At 42.5% G+C, this 23,323-nt stretch overlaps 3 protein-coding genes, 1 long non-coding RNA gene and 3 other non-coding genes across 7 annotated transcripts; 6 read left to right on the plus strand and 1 right to left on the minus strand.

The window, feature by feature from the left end:
- Positions 1–1,416: 1,416 nt before the first annotated feature.
- Positions 1,417–5,286, plus strand: best4 (bestrophin 4). The gene is made up of 9 exons (XM_054769037.1): positions 1,417–1,568; positions 1,641–1,741; positions 2,830–3,063; positions 3,168–3,322; positions 3,410–3,487; positions 3,561–3,713; positions 4,698–4,778; positions 4,863–5,017; positions 5,085–5,286. Exons 1-9 carry the CDS (start codon positions 1,417–1,419, stop codon positions 5,284–5,286), a joined length of 1,311 nt encoding a protein of 436 aa, XP_054625012.1.
- A 127-nt stretch (positions 5,287–5,413) lies between these two features.
- On the minus strand, positions 5,414–7,889 carry LOC129177064 (uncharacterized). The gene is made up of 5 exons (XR_008569568.1): positions 7,796–7,889; positions 7,155–7,225; positions 6,045–6,084; positions 5,819–5,873; positions 5,414–5,553 (listed from the first exon to the last, which is right to left on the minus strand). It is a non-coding gene; the product is annotated as an uncharacterized LOC129177064 (long non-coding RNA).
- Positions 7,890–12,765: 4,876 nt separating this feature from the next.
- On the plus strand, positions 12,766–18,242 carry hectd3 (HECT domain containing 3). The gene is made up of 19 exons (XM_054767163.1): positions 12,766–12,916; positions 13,207–13,659; positions 13,800–14,053; positions 14,133–14,268; positions 14,348–14,469; positions 14,545–14,658; positions 15,404–15,486; positions 15,569–15,734; positions 15,840–15,921; positions 16,014–16,196; positions 16,266–16,487; positions 16,691–16,804; positions 16,880–16,969; positions 17,039–17,245; positions 17,321–17,450; positions 17,536–17,610; positions 17,678–17,765; positions 17,849–17,917; positions 18,006–18,242. Exons 2-19 carry the CDS (start codon positions 13,312–13,314, stop codon positions 18,088–18,090), a joined length of 2,568 nt encoding a protein of 855 aa, XP_054623138.1. The 5' UTR covers positions 12,766–12,916; positions 13,207–13,311; the 3' UTR covers positions 18,091–18,242.
- Positions 18,243–18,824: 582 nt separating this feature from the next.
- Positions 18,825–22,193, plus strand: rps8a (ribosomal protein S8a). Its single transcript, XM_054767957.1, has 6 exons — positions 18,825–18,868; positions 19,684–19,790; positions 20,001–20,100; positions 20,277–20,452; positions 20,685–20,814; positions 22,044–22,193. Exons 1-6 carry the CDS (start codon positions 18,865–18,867, stop codon positions 22,151–22,153), a joined length of 627 nt encoding a protein of 208 aa, XP_054623932.1. The 5' UTR covers positions 18,825–18,864; the 3' UTR covers positions 22,154–22,193.
- Positions 19,824–19,932, plus strand: LOC129177941 (small nucleolar RNA SNORD46). The gene has a single exon (XR_008569711.1). It is a non-coding gene; the product is annotated as a small nucleolar RNA SNORD46 (small nucleolar RNA).
- LOC129177940 (small nucleolar RNA SNORD38) lies at positions 20,138–20,204 on the plus strand. Its single transcript, XR_008569710.1, has one exon. It is a non-coding gene; the product is annotated as a small nucleolar RNA SNORD38 (small nucleolar RNA).
- On the plus strand, positions 20,535–20,603 carry LOC129177939 (small nucleolar RNA SNORD38). The gene has a single exon (XR_008569709.1). It is a non-coding gene; the product is annotated as a small nucleolar RNA SNORD38 (small nucleolar RNA).
- Positions 22,194–23,323: the final 1,130 nt, after the last annotated feature.

The following is a 23,323-nucleotide window of genomic DNA, read 5'->3' on the forward strand; positions in this document are numbered from 1 at the left end:
GTAGAATTTAATTGAATCAAAGTTTGTACACCGCATCGAATCATATTGAACCATTCGGGTTTTAAAATATATCGTTTTCGAATCTGTGTATATGTGTATGAATCGAATTGTCTATCACAAAGAGATTTACATCCCCAGTTCAAACGTTGTAGATCATGGGTGTCCAAACTTTTTCCATCGAGGGTCGCATAGCGAAAAATGAAACGATACTCGGGCAACTTTGATATTTTGTAATGTCGACATGATAAGAAGTTATCTATATTTCAAGAAAAAACAGCCTGCACCTCAGCCTTGTAAGATATGTAAAAAAGCCTACAGCAGGGGTCACCAACGTTTTTCCTTGTGAGAGCTACTTTTACGAAATGAAAATGGCCAAGAGCTACTCATTTTTGTAACATTTATTTTCAGAGCTTATTTTAAACCCAAACAAAGCGAATATGCTTGTTTTACCAGAACATGAACAAAATGCTGGTGTCCACAACTCACATTTTGTATTTCAGAATGCATTTCTTTCTACTGTTCTTTCATTATTAACTGAAAACCTGAATGAAAAGCAGGCTTGCGGGCACCTCATGTGGTCGTGGGGGGCTACCTGGTGCCCACGGGCACCACGTTGGTGACCGCTGGTATACTGTATTAGTAGGAACTTTTTCTCCTTAACCACTTTTTAATACTGGTTTTTCTTTTTTTTCCTCAAATATTTCAACATTTACATTTTCTTTTTCTTGTAATGTTATGACTTTATTCCCGTAATATTTTGACTTCATTCTCATAATAGTATAACTTTTCCCAACCAAATATTCCTAAATTTGCAATTTCTTTTTTTTTTTTTTTTTTAGAAAATACCATTTTTTTTCTTTAGTATTTCAACTTTATGCTTCAAAAAACAATGTGTTTTTTACTCACAATATTACAATTTTAGTGTCCTAAAATGATGACTTTTTTCCCGTAAGATGACACATTTTTTCTCATAATATTATGACTTTATGACTTATATATTTCAACTTTATGCTTCTAAAAATGACATATTTATATGAATACATTTATATTTTGACCTTATTCTCCTTATGAGGTTACCGCTGGTGTTTTCCATTTTTGCAGTTGTGTTTTTGGAATCTGCCACGGGCCACATACAAATATGACATGATATTATAGTGTACCTTATGATCTACATGCCACACAAACCAATGAAAGAAATGTTGATAAGGAAGATTTGTGCCCTTTGAGGAAGGTAACCCGACAAACATTCCCAGGTCATAAATCAACATGTTGAGCCTTTAAATACACAGAAGGAGGACGAGAAGGCTCTTCTCTTCATCATCATCACTCAGCTCTTCAGGTGATCTAGCACCACAGGTGAGGCAGCACGTAGTTGAATGTGTCCCACACGGCTGATGACCCTCCTTATCTGCAGACATGACAGTTTCCTACACCCTGGAGGTGGCCAACGTGAGGTTTGGTGGCTTCACCAAGGTGCTGTTCAGGTGGAAGGGCAGCATCTACAAGCTGCTCTACAAGGAGTTCCTCCTCTTCTGCGGCGTCTATGTCTTTTTCAGCGTGCTTTACAGGTGAGACACCGCATCCTCCGTATTGAGACGTATTGCAAAGGAATGACTTTTGTTTTGCCTTCAACCACACAGGCTGATGCTCACACCCAAGCAGCAGGATCTGTTTGAGCGCATCGCCCTATACTGCGACCAGTTCACCAACACCAGCTTCATCCCCGTTCTTTTTGTGCTAGGTATGTGGAGAGAACACAGATATGCTGACCGAATGAAATTTAATACAAAAAATACATGGAAAATGATACCTTTTCAAAACTAAGTATGATAAAACTTGTTTGACCAAATTGTCGCCAATTTGGCCACAATTTGGTTGCGGGGGCTGCAGTCTCAGTAGGGAAGCCCAGACTTCCCGGTCCCCGGCCACCTTCTGCAGCTCCGGGAGGACACCAAGGCGTTCCCAGGCCAGCTGTGAGACACGCTCCAACCTTCCCTCACTTGTGAACAAGACTCTTGAACTCTTGATACTTGAACTCCTCGACCTAGGGCAGGACGTCATTCTCAACCCGAAGGGACCAATCCACCCTTTTCCGACTGAGAACCATGGCCTCAGATTTGCAGGTGCCGAGTCTCATCCCAGAAGCTTCACACTCAGCTGCAAACTGCCCCAGTAAACGCTGAAGGTCACAGCCCGATGAGGCCATCAGGACCACATTGTCGAGATCCTAAGGCCACCGAACTGGACTCCCTTGACGCCTTGGCTGCGCCTAGAAATTCTGTCCATGAAAATGATGAACAGAATCAGTGACAAAGGGCAGCCTTGGCTGAGGCCAACGTTCACCGGAAACAGGCTCGACTTACTGCTGGCAATGCAAACCAGGCTCCTGCTCCGAACGGCACGTAGTAGCGCACCACCAATCCACCAATCCACAGGACACCGCGAGGGACACGGTCGAATGCCTTTTCCAAGCCCACAAAGCACATGTAGACCAGTTGGGCAAACTCCCAAGTACCCTCCAGTACGCGTGCAAGGGTGTAGAGCAGGTCCAGTGTTCCCCGACCGGGACAAAAAACACATTGCACCTCCTGTAGGCGAGGTTTGGCTAACGGTCGTAACCTTCTCTTTGTTTCACACACATTTAATTCTGCTTACATTTTTTACAGTATACAGCTAAATGAGGTCACCAAAATAGCATCAGCTCAGGTGTACCTAATGAAGTGTCCTGTAAGTTTTGTAAGTGTGTGCAAGTTCAAACTATTGAACTGAACGTGTATACTTGCAACAGCATGGGGTGGGAAAAAAAACAAAAAAAAATGACTTTTCCAGGCTTCTATGTGACTTTGGCCTTCAACCGTTGGTGGGGTCAATACACCAGCTTCCCGTTGCCCGACAACCTGATGATGGTGGTTTCCGGCAACGTCCACGGCACTGACGAGAGGGGTCGGCTGCTGCGCCGCACGCTGATGAGATGCGCCAACCTGTCTTCGGTTCTTATCCTGCGTTCGATCAGCACCAGGGTTCACAAGCGCTTCCCCACGTTGGAGCATGTGGTGGAAGCTGGTAGGTAGCACCTCGGATTCACCTGCAGGAAACAAGAGACAAGGAACATCAAGCACATTGAGTCAGATGTCCATCCCCAGCTGTCACATAATGTTTGTGTCCAGGCTTCATGACGTCACACGAGCTAAAAATATTTGAGTCGCTGCACTCGGACTTCAACAAGTACTGGATGCCTTTGACCTGGTTCGCTAATCTGGCGTCCAGAGCAAGAGAGGAGGGTCGTGTGAAGGACGACATTGCTTTGAGACTCCTCATGGATGTGACTCACTTTGGTTTATCAGCAAGTTGACATTAAAAAGCAACAACTTGTGATTAAAGTTCAACTCGGGTATTCTTTCTTATGCAGGAGCTAAACAACTACAGGGCCAAGTGCAGCCTCCTGTTCCACTACGACTGGATCAGCATCCCTCTGGTCTACACTCAGGTGAAATACCATCAAGGTGGATGAGACACGACCACGCCCACATCTTACTGGCCGTCTCGCTGTCATTCCCCAGGTGGTAACTTTAGCCGTCTACTCCTTCTTCGCCTTCTCTGTCATTGGCCGCCAGTTCCTCAACCCGGACAAAGGCTACAAGGACCATAAATTGGACCTGTATGTGCCTGTCTTCACACTGCTGCAGTTCTTCTTCTACGCCGGATGGCTCAAGGTGAGGCCAGGCAGCCCTGGTCCAGTCCGGTCCGGTCAAAGTTCTAGAATATGATCTTTAGGGGGCCCCTAATTGAAATGCCCAGTATACACACATGGTATTAATGACACCAACAAGGCTGATAAAATTAATATTGAGCCACAAACAATCACTTGGTTGACTGCAGTGTACCTTCATAGATTTTTAAGCATCAACTTAATAAAGAAGTTACAAATATTTTGACTCTACATAACCACTGCAAGTTAGCTGAACGCAACTATCTTGAGTGACAGCGAACTAGCCTGTGTGAGGTTAAGTTTTACACAGACGCACGGTTGTTTATTTGAAGAGCGACTGTACCTGGTTTAAAATCATCATTGATTTGTGTAGTTAAAATTACAAATAAACATAATTAAATCAAACTATATTAGCGCTGATTAGTGTCAAAGGCTTTCACACTAATCGCTTGCTTCGGGTCGGTATTGACGATACCAGCCTGAGTTTTACTCAGTATCGGATCAGAAACGAAATCAGCGGTATCACACATAACAGAAAGGTGAAAGACACATGACTGCAACACTTGCCAGTGCAATACAGTACATTCTGGGAGATGTAGTATCGGTGGCCAATGTTGTACTACAGTATTTCACTTTTTTGTTTCAATTACAATTGCAAGACTGGGCACAAGATAAATAATATTCTTTCATAATTGGAAGAGAACCCACAACAGTTTTGTCATGTGCTGTCATGCAGCAATAAGTACAGTATGTAAAGGTAAAAAGAAAAGTAGACTATATAGTCATATATAAACATAAAAAACAGCAGCAGAAGCATTGATGTAGTTAAATAAGAACCATAGAATTACGGCATTATTTACAGGAATATTGAGTGTGCAAATGTTTTATTATATGATTTATTATACAGAGCATTTAGAGCAGAGTGCTTTAAATGTATGCAGTAGAGGCGACTTAAAGGTTCTAACATCTGTTACGGGTCTCATTTTAGGTAGGAGAGTTGATCATCAACCCATTTGGAGAGGATGACGATGACTTTGAAACCAACCAGCTGATTGACAGAAACTTTCAGGTTGCAAAATGTCACATTCTTTCAGACATCTGCTGCTGCTGAGATGTTTTGGTGCTGACTGGTGTCATTTTGTGCTTCCTGCAGGTGTCCATGCTGGCGGTGGATGATATGTACCAGAACCTGGCTCCCCTAGAGAAGGACAAGCATTGGGCTCAGAGACATTTCTCAATCCCTTATACATTGTCCACTGCAGCTGACAGTCTGAAACCAGCATTCAAAGGTTCCACCTTTGACATGAGGTCAGTGATGTCCTCATGCATCTGCTGAACGTTCAGACTTCATTTTTTAAATGTGCTGTATTTGCAGGATGAGCATGGAGGATCTGGAGATCCACCAGCCCGGGACGATAGGGCAGCAGAAAGATGGTGCGTATGTGCTGCGGGGTTGCAGCCTTCCATCACTGATTGACACATCATTACATCACCTCATGGAGAACACTGACAATGATGAGCACCGTCATAAAGAACAAGTGAAGATAATGATCAAAGTGGAAACAGACGAGGAATAAATATTACTTATAATACAGAGTGTTGTGAAAATGAGCAATGAGGAAATCTTTGTTTCTATGATCCAATTCCTATACCAAAATTTCAAGTGCTGCAGTTAAACTGCAAATGATGAAATGACGCTAAATCTATTTTACGGTAAGTTGTTTTATTGTGTTATGTTTCATTAAAACAAAACTCCAATGCAGTGACGTTGCTTCTAGAGTTCCAGTCACGTCCACAAGAGGGCGCCGTCGTGTCCACTTACTCAGCTCAGGCTACACGTCACACTACAATAACAGAAAAATCGAGTATTACTTTAAAACACAGGTGTTAACACGTGCATTATTGATAAGACGTAATGTTTCAGGTCTTCAGTCAGGTTATGGTAAACTGGAATTACATAAACCTGTGCCAAAGTCCTGACATTTATCTCCCAATACAAAGATTCCACAACAGAGGGAAATTGGTCTCTGACATGGCAGTACAAGATTGGGTTTACCGTATGGGTACACTGTTGTACATTTCAAATAAAAAAAAGCAGATATTGCACACCTGAACATTTGATATGTGGCATCTACAGCTACCTGCAGGTCAACCACTGTATGTCCTGCAGGAGAGAAATGAGCCATAAGTTAGTGGTCCACAACGCAGATTAACACCAAGAGTCATCTAGTGTGCTCAGGGTTAAAGTTCACCATGATATTTTGTCTGCATGATGTGTTTGAAAAGACATCACAGCACACTTGGCAAAAATGCAGTCCAGCCATGGATGACTCACCTCGTTGACAACTCACATCACCATCGGCTGCAAAACCATCCTACGGGACATTTCAAAAATCATTCTTCATTTCAACTATACTGCTCAAAAAAAATTTAGAGGAACACTTTGAAAACACATCAGATCTAAACTGGGGGAAAATGATGTTGAATATCTTTCCTGATAATAAGTGGGTGATGTATTAGTAACAAAATGATGCCACATCATTTGATAGAAATGAAAATGATCACCCTAAAGAGGGGGGAAATCAAAGACACCCCAAAAATGAAAGTGAAAAAATGATGCAGCACACTGGTCCATTTTGCTAAAATGTCATTGTAGCAACTCAAAATGATTCTCAGTAGTTTGTGTGGCCCCCACGTGCTTGTACGCATGCCTGACAACGTCGGGGCATGCTCCTAATGAGACTACGGATGGTGTCCTGGAGGATCTCCTCCCAGATCATTTTTCCCCCAATTTAAATCTGATGTGTTTTCGAAGTGTTCCTCTAATTTTTTTGAGCAGTGTACAAACATGTACACAAAACAGCATTACGTGTGTGTGGCCCTGCACTAGGCCCGCCCCGACATGGGTCCGGGATGGGCCACTCTCGTTGGGCCTCGCCCTGCAGCCGCTCAGCAGCGGCAGAAACTAAAACAGAACCTGCAGAGCTGAGAAACATTTGCAGAGGCTTCATCTTCCAGCACTGTAACACTGAGCCAGACACGTCGCCTGGGCAGCTGACTGAGTGCTGGGATGTGATGCTACATTTCAGAAACCTTGCAAGTAGGATTGGCAGCTAATGTCTGATTTAATTGTACTCATGCCCAGTTTCTGGAATGTACCATTAGGCTTCTTGGCTTACACCAGTGGTTCTCAGTTATTTTCTGTCACACCCCCCGCCCCCAATCCCGATTTCAAATACTATTGAGAAACTGATCATCTGTACTGCACAGACTGAACTCGAAACCAAAAAAATGGAGAGTCAAATTGCATGAGTACAACACATTTGCACTTGTTGGCAGGTCTGCACTAACATTAAAAGTACTCCCTGCCTCACGCACCCACACTATTTGAGAAGCACTGGCTTACACCAAGCATAATTTCAAATGTGGTGGACATGCATTATACCTAAATTGATGGATAATACTGTGTTACTTTCATCCCACGTCTGCTGCTCGTTTCCAATAGATCTTGCATCTCTGAAAAAAAACAATTTGGCACAAGTCAAACATTTGCAACCACTACAGGGGAAAATGTCTTTGTGCTGCCCTTTATTCGGAAGCTAAGTTAGCATAACCAAAAATGGCAATACTACCATCATTGTCGGAGGGTTACCATAATTGAAAGTCAACATTATCTATAATACTTGTCTGCAGGGCTCTTTGATTCTAATATCAATATTATTAAAAGTAAGCGTCGTGGAATGCGACCGTTTGCATTAGCATGTAGCTACATAGTCGGCTGCCTCGTGCTACTAGATCCCACGAGGTAAGGACAGCAGTTACATAAATACTTGCGTTTTTACATATTTCATAAGTCATTTTGCCCATTTGTAGTCCAGTTAAGCGATATAAGTAATCATACAAGTAATGCATTAGTTCTACGGGGTGCACTAATGAGCTCGTTCATCACAACATGACCCACTTGAAACGAAAAAAAAAAAATATTCCCCTCACTTAAAAATGATCACGACTGCGAGCTTTCTCACACACACTAATCGTTTACACAAAAATGCATTTAACGAAAACTGTAACAAATGAAATGCTGACCAATCTTTTGAGCACGAGGACGCGTTGCCAACCCATGGATCTTCCAGAAAGAGGGAGAGACCGGAAGTCACGTGATGCGAAAAGAATACCAGTCTGGCGCAGTGCATTGTGGGAAAAGTAGTGGTGCTGTGTCGGACGCGAACGAATCGGCTCTAAGAGCCGGCTCTTTAAAATGAACGTCAGGAGCCGGTTCACGTCTTTGGGCGCTATACAATTGCAACTGGTCTTGTTCTTAAGAACCACAACTACAGCTGGCAGAGGAAACCGAAGAAGACAGAGGATGATGTGACCTTCCCTACATTGAGGCAGCATAGACGCCCAAGGAGGTTGGAATCAGACTTATAGTGAAGACCTCTTCAGTACAGACTACATTATTTATACAATTCAGAATTGTTTTCCAAAACTGTACACCTTGTATGCTCTTTCTTTCCAGATGAATCTGGTCAAAAATCAAGAAAGCTGTTCAGGACTGTGGGTATACCTGCAAGCCCTGCAGGTAAGTTAACATTTATGCACATATTTAAGAACATTGCCAAACAAGTCATATTTTCTGGCTTGGAGCTAACATTCATGATGAATAACCTGGTGTATGTCATGTGACTGATCTGATGGGTTTGATATGTCCAGTTAGCATTTGATATCAAACATTACCGATATACAAGAAATGAAAATGATTATGTAAAAGGCAGTGCAGCCAAAGTCAAGGCAACATATTAAAAAGCTTTCAGCAATGAGCACATTTTCCAATTCATCATAAAATAATAGTTTAAGAAAGGAAAGAGTAGAAAAACACGCATTTCTATAGTGGAGTTCATGACGTGAAGCAAAGCCCTCAAACAACTTACTTTTTTTCTACATAACTAGCCGCCACAAGTGAATGGATAACTTTTGTTATCGATATAGGCATCTTACTGCTCAGTTAGTTCATCCATAATCGGAAGATGAAAGTTGCATCTCTGTGTGTAGTTTGACACGTATGTTCACCATTGCCACGGGGGAGCAACAGCAAGGAGGGGAGCTTCATGTCAGCTGACTGATGTCATATGATATCGACAAAGCGGCATTTATAGATCGACCCAAACTACCTTCGTGATCTACCGGTAGCTTGTGATCAATGTAATAGGCACGCCTCATGTAGGTACCCCTCATGTAAAACATGTAAAACACTCTTCTTACCATTGTAGTTGCCCCCAGTTGAACATCAGTTGCATATTTTTTGTCTTCAAGTACAGTTTTAGCAATTAGCATAACTGCTTCTTTGACAACCTCCCCGTCTGAAAAGGCCTTCTTTTTCTTAATCAAGAATTGCGTAGCTCTAAATGAGGCTTTGGTTGCTTTATGGGAGTTTTTAACTGACAGTAACCATTATTTCTTTGCAATAAAGAGCTTCTTGAGCTACCACCTCCTCGTGATTTTAATAGCATCTGTGCAGACGTTACACTGGTGTCAGAAGTGAAAAACCGGACGTCATGGCGGCACAACGTGGTGAGGGAGGCAGTCACCTGACAGTCAAGAAGAAGGTGATGGACATTGCTGTTGATGGTATGTGGCGACAGGAGGCAGAGCTCGACTGTGCTTCGGAGCTTCAGATGCCGGCTTCGGCTTACTGAGTACTATGACAAAGGTGGCGGTACCCATGGTGACAACGTAGGTGCCGGCGCTTGGGGCGTAATCAAAGATGGCGGCACCCCTGGAAACCAGAACACACACATGTACTGTATATCAGCATAACTTCAGTGTTGCGACAATATTGTCATTTCCTGTTTACATGCAAGTGTGATTTAAACAAGAATAGCAACCAAAAAAATTAGATGCAGCTCACTGGTAAGTGGCGCTATTAGAGCTATTTTTAGAACAGACCAGCGGGCTACTCGTGGTACTTAGGGGCAACCTGGTGCGCGCGGGCATCGTGTTGGTGACCCCGTTCTACAGTTTCTGTTCTCACTGAGCAGCAATGGGTGCTGCTGACAGGTACACCCCGCCCCCACTGTTGGAACTCCTCAGTAAGAAAAGTAGCTATTGGTTGTCCTAGAAGTCGCTGGATGAAGTCATCGACTGATTTGCTTATTATTTGCATGTGATGTAAGAGCTACTGTAGGAAAAAAGCAGAACCGCATAGGAGAGATAAAAAAGTGAGTAAAAACACCTTCATTACGTTTAAAACTACAAATGAACTTGATTCTTAGTTTGTTCATTTAAAATTGTCCATCACTTTGTCAAAATAATGCAATTTTAATATTTTATCCCAGCCAGTGCTTCTCAAAGTCAAGACAGTGTAATTACATCCGGACTCGCCTCCAGCCTCTGCCTTTTATTTTGCAGTTAGGACTACTTGTTTAACTTATCACACATTGTTCTCCCATCACACGTTCTGACACACTGACAGATAAGTGACCGAGCCCGAATGAGGTTTGAGTATAATGAGTAGTAATTTAATGAAGATTAAAAACCATTCAGGTTTTAGAACCCTCTCCGCAAAACAGGGCAAGACCATCACAGTGGCATCGCGCATGCTGCTCAGTGAGAACAGAAACTGCAGATCAATATGTGCCTTCACTTTTAAGTCCTCAAATACCAGAAAACTCTGCAACAACGTCAGAAAAAGTAGGTAGATTTGTTGCTAGTTGCTTTTGAGAAAATACGTCGCCAAGAGGGTTTGGAATGTTGCCAGATTTAGCGACAAAGTCGCCAAGTTGGCAACACTGCACTGTCAGCTTCCGCGGCACACTGAAGCATAAATATTTCTTAATCTTCATTAAATTACTACTCATTACACTCAAACCTCATTCGGACTCGGTTGCTTACCTGTCAGTGTGTCAGAATGTGTGATAGAAGAAGGTTGTGTGATAAATGAAACAAGTAGCCCTAACTGCAAGATCAAAGGTGGAGGCTGGAGACGAGTCCGGATGTAATTATAACACTGTCTAGACCAGGGGTCACCAACGTGGTGCCCGCGGGCACAAGGTAGCCCCCCACGACCACATGAGGTGCCCGCAAGCCTGCTTTTCATTCAGGTTTGCAGTTAATAATGTGAGAATACTAGAAAGAAATGCATTCTGAAATACAAAATGTGAGTTGTGGACACGAGCATTTTGTTCATGTTCTGGTAAAACAAGCATATTTGCTTTGTTTGGGTTTAAAATAAGCTCTGAAAATAACTGTTACAAAAATGAGTAGCTCTTGGCCATTTTCATTTTGTAAAAGTAACTCTCACAAGGAAAAACGTTGGTGACCCCTGGTCTAGACTTTGAGAGGCTGGCTGAGATCAAATATTAAAATTATTTTATTTTAATGAAGTGATGGCCAATTTTAAATTACCAAAACAAGACTCAAGTTTATTTGTAGTTCTAAACATAATTAGGGTCAGTTGTGTCTTGGCTGCGTTCAGACTCACTTGTGCCATACGGAAACATATACTTCCTTCCACAGAATAAATATAAACACCTTGATTTTCCACACTAAGTACACCTTCCCTCATATTCTATTAAAAAACCCTGTGTTCCTTAAATAGTCAAACAACCTCCTTTGATGTGTCCTTTCACCCATTTCAGTAAACCTTTTAGTGGTATTTCTTCCATTCCCACTCCCATCAGTTCCCTCCTCATCACCTCCTCTCGTGCATTATAGCTCCTGCACCTCAGAATCACATGCTCAAGTGACTCCTCTTCCTGACACTTTTCACATAATCCAGTGTTATTCATCCCCAGAACTTTCAATGTTTCGTTAACAGCACAGTGTCCTACACTTCATCTTGTTATCACCACTTCTTTTCTCCTGCTCTTACCGCCAATTCTTGAATCTTTGACCTTTTGTTGGTTTGATGCAGGTGTCTTCCTCTACCCTCTCTGTGCCACATGCTTTGCCAAATTCGGCTCATTTCCCCCTTTATCATGCTTTTCACTTCTGTCTTGCCTATGCTTACTTGCATTTCAACCATATTTGCCCTCAGTGCCCTTTTTGCCACTTGTCTGCCTTTTTCTTCCCTTGGCCATGTGTTGGCACCCAAAGAAAAGTGACCTGGTCCCCCTTGTTGTTTATCTTTGTGACTGTGCGCAGAATCTGATATACTTGTAGAATGTCCTGCCTGCTGTCAGAGTGAAATGATGTGATACTTTCAAGGACTGATGCTGAGTCTGAGCATATAACTCTCTTCTTTTTCGATTGTAGCACGCATACTTTAGTGCCCATTTTAGTGCCACCAACGCTGCAACCATGTGGGTAATTGGCTCTATAATCCCCTCAAATTCACCCAATAATAAGCCATCAATTGCTTCCCCCTTATCTCCAGTGGCATTTCTCACGTCTCTACCCGGATTGCAGGAATTGGTGAGGACTTAAAAGCTCCACAACAGACTCGTAATGCCTGCACTTGTATGACATGGAGCTTCATAGCTGCTGAGCCACACGCCATACTCCCATAGCCCAACACAAATCGTATTAGTGCAACATAAACTTTTTGAAGTGAATTGCAGCTTGCTCCTCATTTTCTGCCAGCTATAGAGCGCATCACATTTTTCCTTCTGTGCTGGTGATATGGCCTGACCGTGTCAGCCTTTCATCAAGGAACTTAAATTCGTACACCCTTTACAGGTCTTCACCACTCATTTTTGACTTACATCTTCTGTCATTTTTTTTCTAGTGAAGAACACAGCACCGCTTTAGTTCTGTTGAAATCTTACAACCCCGCGATCGGTTCAGTTAATATAATGCCATTTTTATGTATTTGGCATTCATTATCTAGGATTTATTTATCTGGAGTTAAATTTAGAACATCACATATATGAGTGATGTACCTCTTTTCTCATTTTATCCGTTTTGTATTATTTTTGAGACGCAACGGAAGGATACAAACGCTTGTAGCCCTCTCCAAATATGTAAAATAGAAAGTTTCTTTGTCTAATCTATGTCAAGCAGTGTGGCGTTGCGACATGAAAGTGGTAAAGAGTTATTGAGCCACAGAAGAAGTTTTAAAAATGTGTTGTAAGTGAACGCTTATTTTGAAGTACGGAAGTCCAAGAGGGTCAAAAGTTGCCTGGGCACTTCCGTACGGTCACGTCGCAGCAAAATCATCACGGACTAAAATACTTGTCTGACAAACCGAAACGGTGATCGTCATTAGCGGTACGTAGACGAATGTTGAGTCTGAATGTTACGGGTGTCTTAAAATGACAGAAGAGTTCATAAACAATCCCCGTTGGCGATTTAGGAAACGCTAAATTGACAACCGCTTGCTAGCTTGCTACGTTAGCTTTGAAGGAACTGATAGTTTTATTGCCACATGATAGGAACTGCTTATCTATCGACCTTTGCATTTCCTATGTTTAATTACAACATGAAATCCCGGCTGCTGACTGTATGAATTAATTCTGGTGTGCTCAAGAACATTCGCTTTTGTACGGCGTGTTTGACAGGCGGGTCTTCGGTCTGCCAAGCGGAGAGGAGGACTGTGGGGTTATGTCAGCAGACTGCCACTTCCATCCATCCCCATCACCACCACCACAACCATCAACATCATCATGTCTCTGGGGGACAGCCTTCACCTGCTGCTTGGCCGTATTCGCTTCTTGAACAGATGCATTGAGTGTTTCAAGAGGAGCGAGCCACTTCCTGAGTGTCTGTGTTATGTTCCCAAAGAAGTGTGCTACAAAATCTGCAAGGATTTGTCCGCCAGTGGCTCTACCCCTTCCGGGACATCCACTGGAGGCTCTGGCAAGACTGTGGTGTCAGTCTTTGACAGCCCACATCAGAGTGCGCTCAACAAGAAACTGTGCAAGTACACCATTGAACCAAAGAAAGGGACATGTATACGGACGACAGGGGAGGAGTACTGCAACAGCCAAGGCCTCTGGGTCAAACTCAACAAAGTAAGAATGTTGTCATTTTCTTCTGGCTCCTTATGCAATTTATCCTCCCCATGACAATGTTTTGAGGATGCCGCTGTGACCCTGTGATTCAAGATTCAAGAGTGTTTATTGTGTTTATTGTGATCAACGTATTTGTCCAGGAGCAGCTGGAAGAGCATCGTCCAGGGCAGGACTTGAAGGAGGGTTGGATCCTGGTGTGCAAGCACACAGAGGGCGGCGACAGGTTGGTGCCTGTGGAGTCTCCAGAGACACTGAGCAGACAGCAGCAGCTCTTTGGCTTCGACCACAAAGCGTGCAATAGGTGGGAGCAGGTGGTGGATGTGGAAAATGCGCTCTTCCTCGGCTCCAAACCCAAGATTGCGGAGCGAGACGACGTAGCTATGGAGAAGCTTAGGTAAGTCGGCTTGTGGGATGTCTTCCATGTCCCCCCTCACCCACGACTGGAATACAGTACATTCTCTCACAATGTCAAGGCACGTCCCTCCTACGTGGACATATGAATGCGACGAGGACCTAGTGCACTACTTTTACGACCACGTAGGCAAAGAGGATGAGAACCTGGGCAGTCTGAAGCAGAGTGTGACCACTATTTTTGTTTCTTCATGTTCAGTGAGTAATGAACACTACCTCATTTGCAGCAATAATTCAGGACGGCTCAGTCTCACCTTGTTACACGATGTGCCGGTAGGAGGATCCCAGCGGCGGGGTGAACTGCCTGACGGACGGCGACACAAAAACATACTGGGAGAGCGACGGCATGCAGGGACAACACTGGATCCGTCTGCATATGAGGAGAGGAACGGTGGTCAAGTGAGAAGCTGCCACGTGCAATGAACAACACCCGTGAATAATGTGCAACAGTCATTTTGTTTTTTTTTTCTTAAGTAAGCTGATTTTGACGGTCGACTCAACAGACGACAACTACATGCCAAAGAGGGTCACTGTGTATGGAGGAGAGGGAGACAACCTGAAGAAGCTGAGTGATGTCACCATTGATGAGTAAGCATATTATTACAAGTGTTTCTAGACTTGCTAAGCCAGGGAAATACACGATACAGGAGATTCTTGCTATTCGAATGGCCAAAGACCACGACGAATGGACGCACTCAAAAGCCTGAAAAATGCTTATTTTTAATACTTGAAATCCTATTAGATGCCTCTCACAATTTTAAACGCATTTTAAATTAAGTTTTATACAGTACAAAGGATCCTCGCATATTCTTGATTCAGAATTCACAACACTGCAAATCCATTGATTCTTGGTCCGAAAGCAATAAATTAATACATTTTAATACAATACAATGAATTAATACAATTAATAATTTTTTTTCCTCCAAAAGTCAGTAATCATTTCTAAATACAGTGGTGCCTTGGTTAACGTCATTAATCAGTTCCAGAAGGGCCGACTCAAACCGAAATGGACTCATGGAGTCATGGGAGAACTTTTTTTCCACTGTCATTTCAGACATGCCATGGCTGACTCCATGCATTGTTAAGTTAATGTAATGTCTCATCAATGTAACATTACTGGCGCCCAGTGACCATAGGCCATAGTCACATATGACTTGTATTTCAATATTTTTTACTAATAATGGGCCATAGTCAACCACAAAACAGCGATCATTTATTAATACATTTTTGTGAAACCGTGATGGAGTGAGGGAGTAAAGTTTGAACCGCAAAGTGGTGAAGGACAAGTGTATTTCAATTTAGAAGCTATTTTTTGCTTGGCTTTTGTCTTCAGCAATCTGATTGGAGAAGTATGCGTGCTGGAAGACATGGCGTCCCACCTGCCTGTCATTGAGATCCGGATCGAGGAATGTCGGGGTGAGTTTTTGGATCCTTTAAAAAAGAAATGTCCTCTTGTTTCCCATCGTCTGACACACTGCTGCTTTCTTTCGACGTAAAGATGAGGGGATAGACGTGCGGATCCGAGGACTAAAGATCAAGTCGTCATGCGAGCGAGACCTCGGACTGAACGCTGATGTTTTCCAGTCCTCCTACTTGGTGCGCTACCCCCGTCTGCAGGGGACCCCGGCTGACGTCCTGTACCGCCGAGCACTCGTCATCCAGAGGTGGACTTTAGCTTGCTCACATGCTTTCTAGTCAAGCAACCAAGTGCATATGCTCAAAATGGTCCACAGTGCTAAAATAATTCCTGTTCATATTTCTTCCTGCAGGTTCATCTCTTTACTGGACAGCATTCTTCCACACTTTGTGCCAGCCTGGGACTACAGCATTGGTACCTTCAACCAGATCAAAGTGAGAAAATGCATACTCTTTTGGACTAAACTACAGAATAAGTTGTAACACTGTGATGAATCATTTGTTTGGTGCTCTGTGGCGCCATCCAGAGCATAAAACAGTTCCTGTTGCAGTCCAAACGACGCTCGGCACTGGTTACACAGTGCCTGAAGGACTCTGAGACCAGCAAGCCCAACTTCCTGCCTTGCCTCTATATCAACAGGCGGCTGGCCATGGAGCACAGAGACAACCCCTCCCTAGACTCCAGCTGCAAGAACGCTGTGTTCAGTCAGGTGAGTCAAGGTCTACTTTGGTGGCTCAAGGATATTCCTGACACTGATTTGTGCATCTAATCCTTGCAGGTGTACGAAGGCCTGAAGCCGTCGGATAAATTTGAGAAGACGTTGGATTACAGGTGGCCCGCTCGCTACGACCAGTGGTGGGAATGCAAGTTCATCGCTGAGGGAATTATCGACCAGGGCGGCGGCTTCCGGGACAGCCTGGCGGACATGTCGGAGGAGTTATGCCCCAGCTCGGCCGAGTGTCCCATGCCACTACCCTTTTTCACTCGTACATCCAACCAAGTAAGTATTAAACCTGCTGTTTAATCATCATTATTGGGGGTCTACATGCAAAGGCTGGAACGTCAAAACACCCAGCATTGACTTTTTCAACATACTTTTCACAGACAGTTCAGTTCCAGACAGTTCTTTTGTCAAGTTATGTGCTCACTACTAAGCCAGAAGGATCCTGATATCCAATTATTGAGGATTTTATCTCCATCCAGGGTGCTCTTGAGGCCAGAGATTTCTATGTCCCCAACCCGTCCTGTAAAGAGTTCCACAAGTACGAGTGGATCGGGCAGCTCATGGGTGCTGCGCTCAGAGGAAAAGATTTCCTGGTGAGTCGGTCAGGTTTCATCATCCCTCCTCCTCTTTAGTATACAGTGTTACTTGATTTTGAATGAATCTGGAAGGTTCTGGCTCTTCCCGGCCTGGTTTGGAAGCAGCTGACAGGGGAAACGGTCAACTGGAGCAAAGACTTTCCTGCCGTTGACTCTGTGCTGGTGAGGATATTCAGCACAAAATTATTCAGAGTCACATCACACAGTCTTGGTTTTCTTCCATGATCTCAGGTCAATCTGCTGGACGCCATGGAGAACATGGACCGTGAGACGTTTGACTTCAGGTTCGGCGAGGAGCTGGTCTACACCACCCTCCTGAGCGACGGGCAGATGGTGGATCTCTTACCTGGTGGCAGCAACGTGGCGGTGCGCTACGAGGACCGCCAGGAGTTCATTCGCCTGGTGCAGAAGGCTCGTCTGGAGGAGAGCAAGCAGCAGGTGGAGATCTGAGTGCCATTCTTTTCCTTCTCGCCTTTTGCTTTGCCCTCTTCATTTTCCTGTTGACTGTTGCAGATCGCCGCCATACAAACCGGGCTGCTAAAGGTTGTCCCTCAGGCGGTTCTGGATCTGCTCACGTGGCAGGAAGTGGAAAAGAAAGTGTGTGGAGATCCTGAGATCAGCGTGGAAGCCCTCAAGAGACTCAGTGAGTTTGCTCAGTGCTCAAATAGATGACTGCTGGTTGTGACATGATAAGGCATCTTCAGTGTTTCTATCTTCCTCTTCTGCAGCTCGCTATGAGGACCTGGAACAAAATGATGTCCGGGTGCAGTACTTGTGGGAGGCGCTCACAAACTTCACCAATGGTCCATTGACCTTCAATGATGAACTGATGAATCCAACGTGAAACTTAAGGTGATTTCTTCTTTTCAGAGGACCGAAGCAGGTTCCTGAGGTTTGTAACAGGTCGAAGTCGTCTTCCTGCTCCAATCTACGTCTTTTCTGACAAACAAGTATTTTGGCAAGTATACAGTCATCAGTGAATACTTTTAAAATACTACACATTTAAACTATTTTTTGTTGCGTACTTCATTCCTGGTGTAGCTCTGAAAGCGAGGCACTTCCGCAGTCTTCTACATGCTCCAGCACACTCTACCTGCCAAACTATCCAAGGTGAAATGCATATTATAAAGTTCAACTCCACTGAATGCCACCCCCATTGCAACGTCCGATCAATGTCTCCTTGGTTTTTGTCTTACAGTGCTAAAGTTTGCGAGGAGAAGCTGCGTTACGCCGCCTACAACTGCGTGGCCATCGACACGGACATGAGCCCCTGGGAAGAGTGATCGCTCGGCTGAAAGAACATCTTGTCTGCACAGATCACTTTTGGGTGGAGGAATTCGAGTTAATCTCCAAATACCGTCGACATAACTGCCAAGTCGTCACAGTTGTAAATAATGATGGAAATAAAATAATAAAGAAATATATGGAAACATGATTTTTGTTGTCTTGTGGCCTCTGATGTTGAATGAATCATTGAAAATTTGTCTTGTGTTAATCTCAATATGATATAAACTGGATGGTTATTAAAAAAAAAATTATACATGGAATTCAAAGCAAACTAATACAAATCTAAATATGATAAATATACATTGTCAGAAGTATTTAATAATGTTGCATGGTTAAACTGCACTGTACCACGTCGAGAGGTGTTTAAAAAATTCTCTCTTTAATGATAACCTAAATATTAAGAATAATTCAGTGAAGTCTACAACAAAAAAACACAATTATGAACATAAAGCCTTTTTTAAATATATATATATATATATATATATATATATATATATATAAAGCTCTTATACGGAAGTTAGTATAACTTTTAAAATGCACCTCGACGTTTAAATATAATGTAACAAATATATATATATATAATATAATGTAACAAAGAAAACATGATTTAAAAAACAATTCAAACATGATAAGACGGATTATAGCTTTAGAAAATGATGTAGAAAACATTTAACACCAAATCTCAACAAGGTGTGAGTTGTCGCGAGAACACATTGCTTCAAACCTTCCCATGGTCCTTTGCGATTTCTCTTTCTAGCCGGCGCCGGAGAATGGGTACGTGTTATCATGCTTAGGTCGGAAGGCGAATCCTTGTCCATCTGACGTTTATCAAAGTAATAACGAACTCACCAACTATTATATTAAAGATAAATATGGATAGAGCAAAGGCCTTTTCAACTTGACTATGTGCGGGATGTTATCGGATATTTTGAGTAAGGAATTTTCGTGGATGTCTGAAATCCAAGCCAAGATGGCTTCCTGCTGTCCATGTAGCGAGATGCTACATGGTACAGTTGTGGTTTTCGAGAGAGACTAAGGTATTTTATCACATTACGTTATTAACGTTTCAGGTGATGGTGTCACGAATCGACTAATTACAACGTATTACCTAAAAACACGATCCGGACAGACGCTGTTAGCATTAGCCGCTTCAGTAAGGCTGCGCTCGATCGTATAGCATTAGCATCAACGCGGAGTGTTTCTACATGAACACGGTAATGTTTATGTAGTCATTGCATTATTACTAGACGTCTTTTTGGAAGGGGGCGGTGTTTGTTACGTGTTGGTGAATCAGTGTGTTTATGGTCTGTTGAAGGACCACGAATAAAGGCCATTAAACTGACATGCCGCACATGTGGCTAACTAAGCTTTGCTTTTCCGTTTTGGGTGGTTTTCATTCATTCAACAATGCATAAGAGTGCAATTTGAATTTGCTTGAGTGACATGATGAAGCTCTTTATGCGGAGTCCAAATAGACAATGTGGACAACCTACCTTGGAGAACTGATTGCTCAAGCAGACATAGCCTGGTGTATTGTGCAGTATTTGCATTTATTTGTCCACCAGTGCTTACAAAGTGGTCTGTTTAAGGTATTTCAAGGGACAACTGGCATAAACGCCGCAAGACTGGTGGCAAACGCAAACCCTACCACAAGAAGAGGAAGTATGAACTCGGACGGCCTCCAGCAAACACAAAGGTAAACACCAACCTGTGAGTTCAAGCTTGATGGCGTGTGAGTGATGAAAACCGGACCTTAGGTAGGTCTTTTTTTGTGTCGTTTTGGTGCAAAGCTTTGGACCTACCCATGCTAGGCCTTGTCATAGTTACACTGACACACCCCACAAGCATTTTAATGGACAATTTGTATGTTAAGTTTGTTACTAAGCTAAAATATCTGTTCCTCAAGATCGGACCTCGTCGTATCCACACTGTGAGGGTCCGTGGTGGGAACAAGAAGTACAGAGCTCTGAGGCTGGATGTTGGGAACTTCTCATGGGGTTCTGAGTGTAAGTGTCCCATTACAGTCATAGCCATTCATAATCCTCAATGATGATAACTTTTTGTCCAGTTCTGCTACTGAATGCAAGTGCTGATAGTTAAGACTCTGAGAAAAACCTGTCATCACTGTTACTGTCGTCCCTCATACGCAAGCAAACATAAACAACCCTGCATCTGTTTTTAGGCTGCACGCGTAAGACCAGGATCATTGATGTGGTCTACAACGCGTCCAACAACGAGCTGGTCAGAACCAAGACATTGGTGAAGAACTGCGTTGTTCTGGTTGACAGCCTTCCCTTCAGACAGTGGTATGAGGCTCACTACGCTACTCCTCTGGGACGCAAGAAAGGAACCAAATTGGTATGACAATGTTTGACTGTTAATTTGCTTGCATACCTTAATCAGCGTGTAACTAAAGTAGACTTGAGGCTATGTGCACGTCTTTCAGGGAAGATAACTTAGTCCAGTTCTGCTACTGAATGAAAGTGATGCAAATGAAGACTCTGAGAAAGACGTGCCAAAGATCCTAACATTGCACATTTGCGACAATCTAGTGGTCCTTTTAGTCTAACCTTTTGTTCTTGTACTTTAGACTCCTGAGGAGGAAGAGGTCCTGAACAAAAAGAGGTCCAAGAAAACCCAGAAGAAGTATGATGAGCGTAAAAAGACCGCCAAGATCAGCACCCTCTTGGAGGAGCAGTTCCAGCAGGGAAAACTTCTAGGTGAGTGAGGAGCTATGCAAAGTGGATGTTATTGCTACAACACAAAATCTCAGTAGAGCACAGGTAGCATCTGTAAAGCTGAATGGCATTTAAAGGAAAACTGCACTTGTTTTGGAATTTTGCCCATCATCCACAATCCTTATGAGACTTAAAACGGGTCTCTTTTTTTTCTGTATGTTCTAAAGGTGTGTGTGTGTGTGTGTGTGTGTGTGTGTATGTGTATGTATATATGTGTGTGTGTGTATGTGTATGTATATATGTGTGTGTGTATATATGTGTGTGTGTATATATGTATATATGTGTGTGTGTGTATATATGTATATATGTGTGTGTATGTATATATGTATATATGTGTGTGTATGTATATATGTGTGTGTGTATATATATGTGTATATGTATATATATGTGTATATATGTGTATATACGTATGTGTATATATGTGTATATACGTATGTGTATATATGTGTATATATATGTATACGTGTGTGTATATATATGTATACGTGTGTGTATATATATGTATACGTGTGTGTGTGTATATATATGTATACGTGTGTGTATATGTATGTATACGTGTGTATATATATGTATACGTGTGTATATGTATGTGTATATATGTATACGTATGTGTGTATATATGTATACGTATGTGTGTGTGTGTGTGTATATATATATATATATATATATATATATATATATATATATATATATATATATATATATATATATATATATATATATGGGGGGGGGGGGGGGGGGAGCTAAGAGTGTACGTAGTGGGATGCAACTATTCCGCCTATAAAGAAAAGGAGGAAAGGGGAAAAAAACCCAAAACTGCCAAGTTTTTGCTAGGTGGAGCATTCGTTTTTATGTTGCTATGTGAAATCAATGCACCCAGGAAGGAAGTATGGCAAAATACTAAGCAAGTATTGCATGTTCTCATGAATGTGCCTGTTGCTACATGGTTACAGCATGGATATAAAATGATAAAGTTTTTGGAGGTGTTTTAATAGCGGGCTTTCTTGGCGGAATAGGTGTGTCCCATTACATGCATTGATGCGCTGCCTCGTATCTTTGGAACGCACAGAAGAGACGTGTGTTCATGTCTCTCATAAAGATTGTGGACGGGAAAAATTCAAAAGTGCAGTTTTCCTTTTAAAACTTATAAAGTGAAGGGTAACAGTAAATCCTATCACTGCTCTTTTAAAAAATGGGTGTTCTCTTTGCAGCCTGCATTGCTTCCAGACCGGGACAGTGTGGCAGAGCAGACGGCTACATCCTGGAGGGCAAAGAACTTGAGTTCTATTTGAGGAAAATCAAAGCCAAGAAAGGCAAATAGATGTACAGCTCTTTGATGCGTCAATAAAAACTCAAATGTCCCCAACCTGCCTTGTTTTTACTCTGAAGAGCATGTTCTATTGCAGTGGTCCCCAAACTTTTTTGACCCGCGGGGAGGGGGGGGCTGGGGTTCGTACATTATAGCGATCTAATTTATCTTATGCATTGTGTAAAACTAAGACATGAATAACATCAAATTAAAAGCACAAATGAATGCCGATCCACCATCCACTAGTTCAGGCTTCCAGAGATTATTACATTGCTGTTTGATGTGTGTGGTAAAAGGCAGTGTGCTAGCATGAATTGAGACAAATGTGCACATTAGCACTCCATAAGTCATCAAAACTTACCTTTATGCATTCCCACATGGTATCAGCATTTGACACCAAATATGAGGTGAAAGAAAAATGGTAAAAATACAGTAGTAGTCTGTACGGCATGAGATAAAGTTAGCGCACGCACAATGGACAGGTGTCAAGTGAGACGGATGTAACACAGAATCCAGCCACTTTTCAAAATACAGCAAAAAATGGAAATTATTTTTTCTTTCTGTGCGGCCCGGTGTGTTATAGTGTCAGGAGTAAGATGCTGTATCAACAATTTTTGCACTGTTAATCCAAGAAGGCTCTACAAAGTAGGGGTGTCCAAACTTTTTCGGGCAAAAGTCGTACACAGATTCTTAAATTAAAGGCCTTTGTACGTAAGATGCTAAAAGCAATCAAATGTAGGTCACTAAATGCTAAGTTATTTGAAGAAAACAGCTGTGTAATAGCTACTCTAGTTGGATATACATATGTCACCTCAATTTTATTTAACAAAGTTGCCAAGGGCAACCAAACGAGCTGTGGGCCAAAAATGACCCCCAGGCCTTACTATACTATTACTATATATAGAACTGTTATTTTACAATCGTCAAAGAAGATGAAATGTGTCTTGGATATAGCCATTTTTGATACATGTTTCAGTTGGTACATGTAAGATGAGGGACCAAAGTGTTTAGCTGACTTTACTTGAATGTCGAAATAACATTTACAATTACAAGCTTTTTTCCCAGTGGTTGATATTCGGTTGTAAGAACCCCATTTAATTAACTATAAAACAATATTTGCTCGTCTACTAGCAGTCGGCAAAGCTTTAAAAGACAGGTGTAAAACAAAATTAGGTAACACAG

Source organism: Dunckerocampus dactyliophorus, chromosome 2, assembly GCF_027744805.1.
Source record: "Dunckerocampus dactyliophorus isolate RoL2022-P2 chromosome 2, RoL_Ddac_1.1, whole genome shotgun sequence".
NCBI classification, from domain to species: Eukaryota; Metazoa; Chordata; class Actinopteri; order Syngnathiformes; family Syngnathidae; genus Dunckerocampus; species Dunckerocampus dactyliophorus.

Bases quoted from the DNA above. Each gene is read 5' to 3' on its own strand.
- best4 (XM_054769037.1), top strand. From the start codon at position 1,417: ATGACAGTTTCCTACACCCTGGAGGTGGCCAACGTGAGGTTTGGTGGC. The intron at 1,569-1,640 runs GTGAGACACCGC...TCAACCACACAG, and splicing joins TTTTTCAGCGTGCTTTACAG to GCTGATGCTCACACCCAAGC. The intron at 3,064-3,167 runs GTAGGTAGCACC...GTTTGTGTCCAG, and splicing joins GGAGCATGTGGTGGAAGCTG to GCTTCATGACGTCACACGAG.
- hectd3 (XM_054767163.1), top strand. From the start codon at position 13,312: ATGTCTCTGGGGGACAGCCTTCACCTGCTGCTTGGCCGTATTCGCTTC. The intron at 16,970-17,038 runs GTGAGGATATTC...CCATGATCTCAG, and splicing joins CTGCCGTTGACTCTGTGCTG to GTCAATCTGCTGGACGCCAT. The intron at 17,246-17,320 runs GTGGAGATCTGA...TGACTGTTGCAG, and splicing joins TGGAGGAGAGCAAGCAGCAG to ATCGCCGCCATACAAACCGG.
- rps8a (XM_054767957.1), top strand. The intron at 20,101-20,276 runs GTAAGTGTCCCA...ATCTGTTTTTAG, and splicing joins CTTCTCATGGGGTTCTGAGT to GCTGCACGCGTAAGACCAGG. The intron at 20,453-20,684 runs GTATGACAATGT...CTTGTACTTTAG, and splicing joins GCAAGAAAGGAACCAAATTG to ACTCCTGAGGAGGAAGAGGT.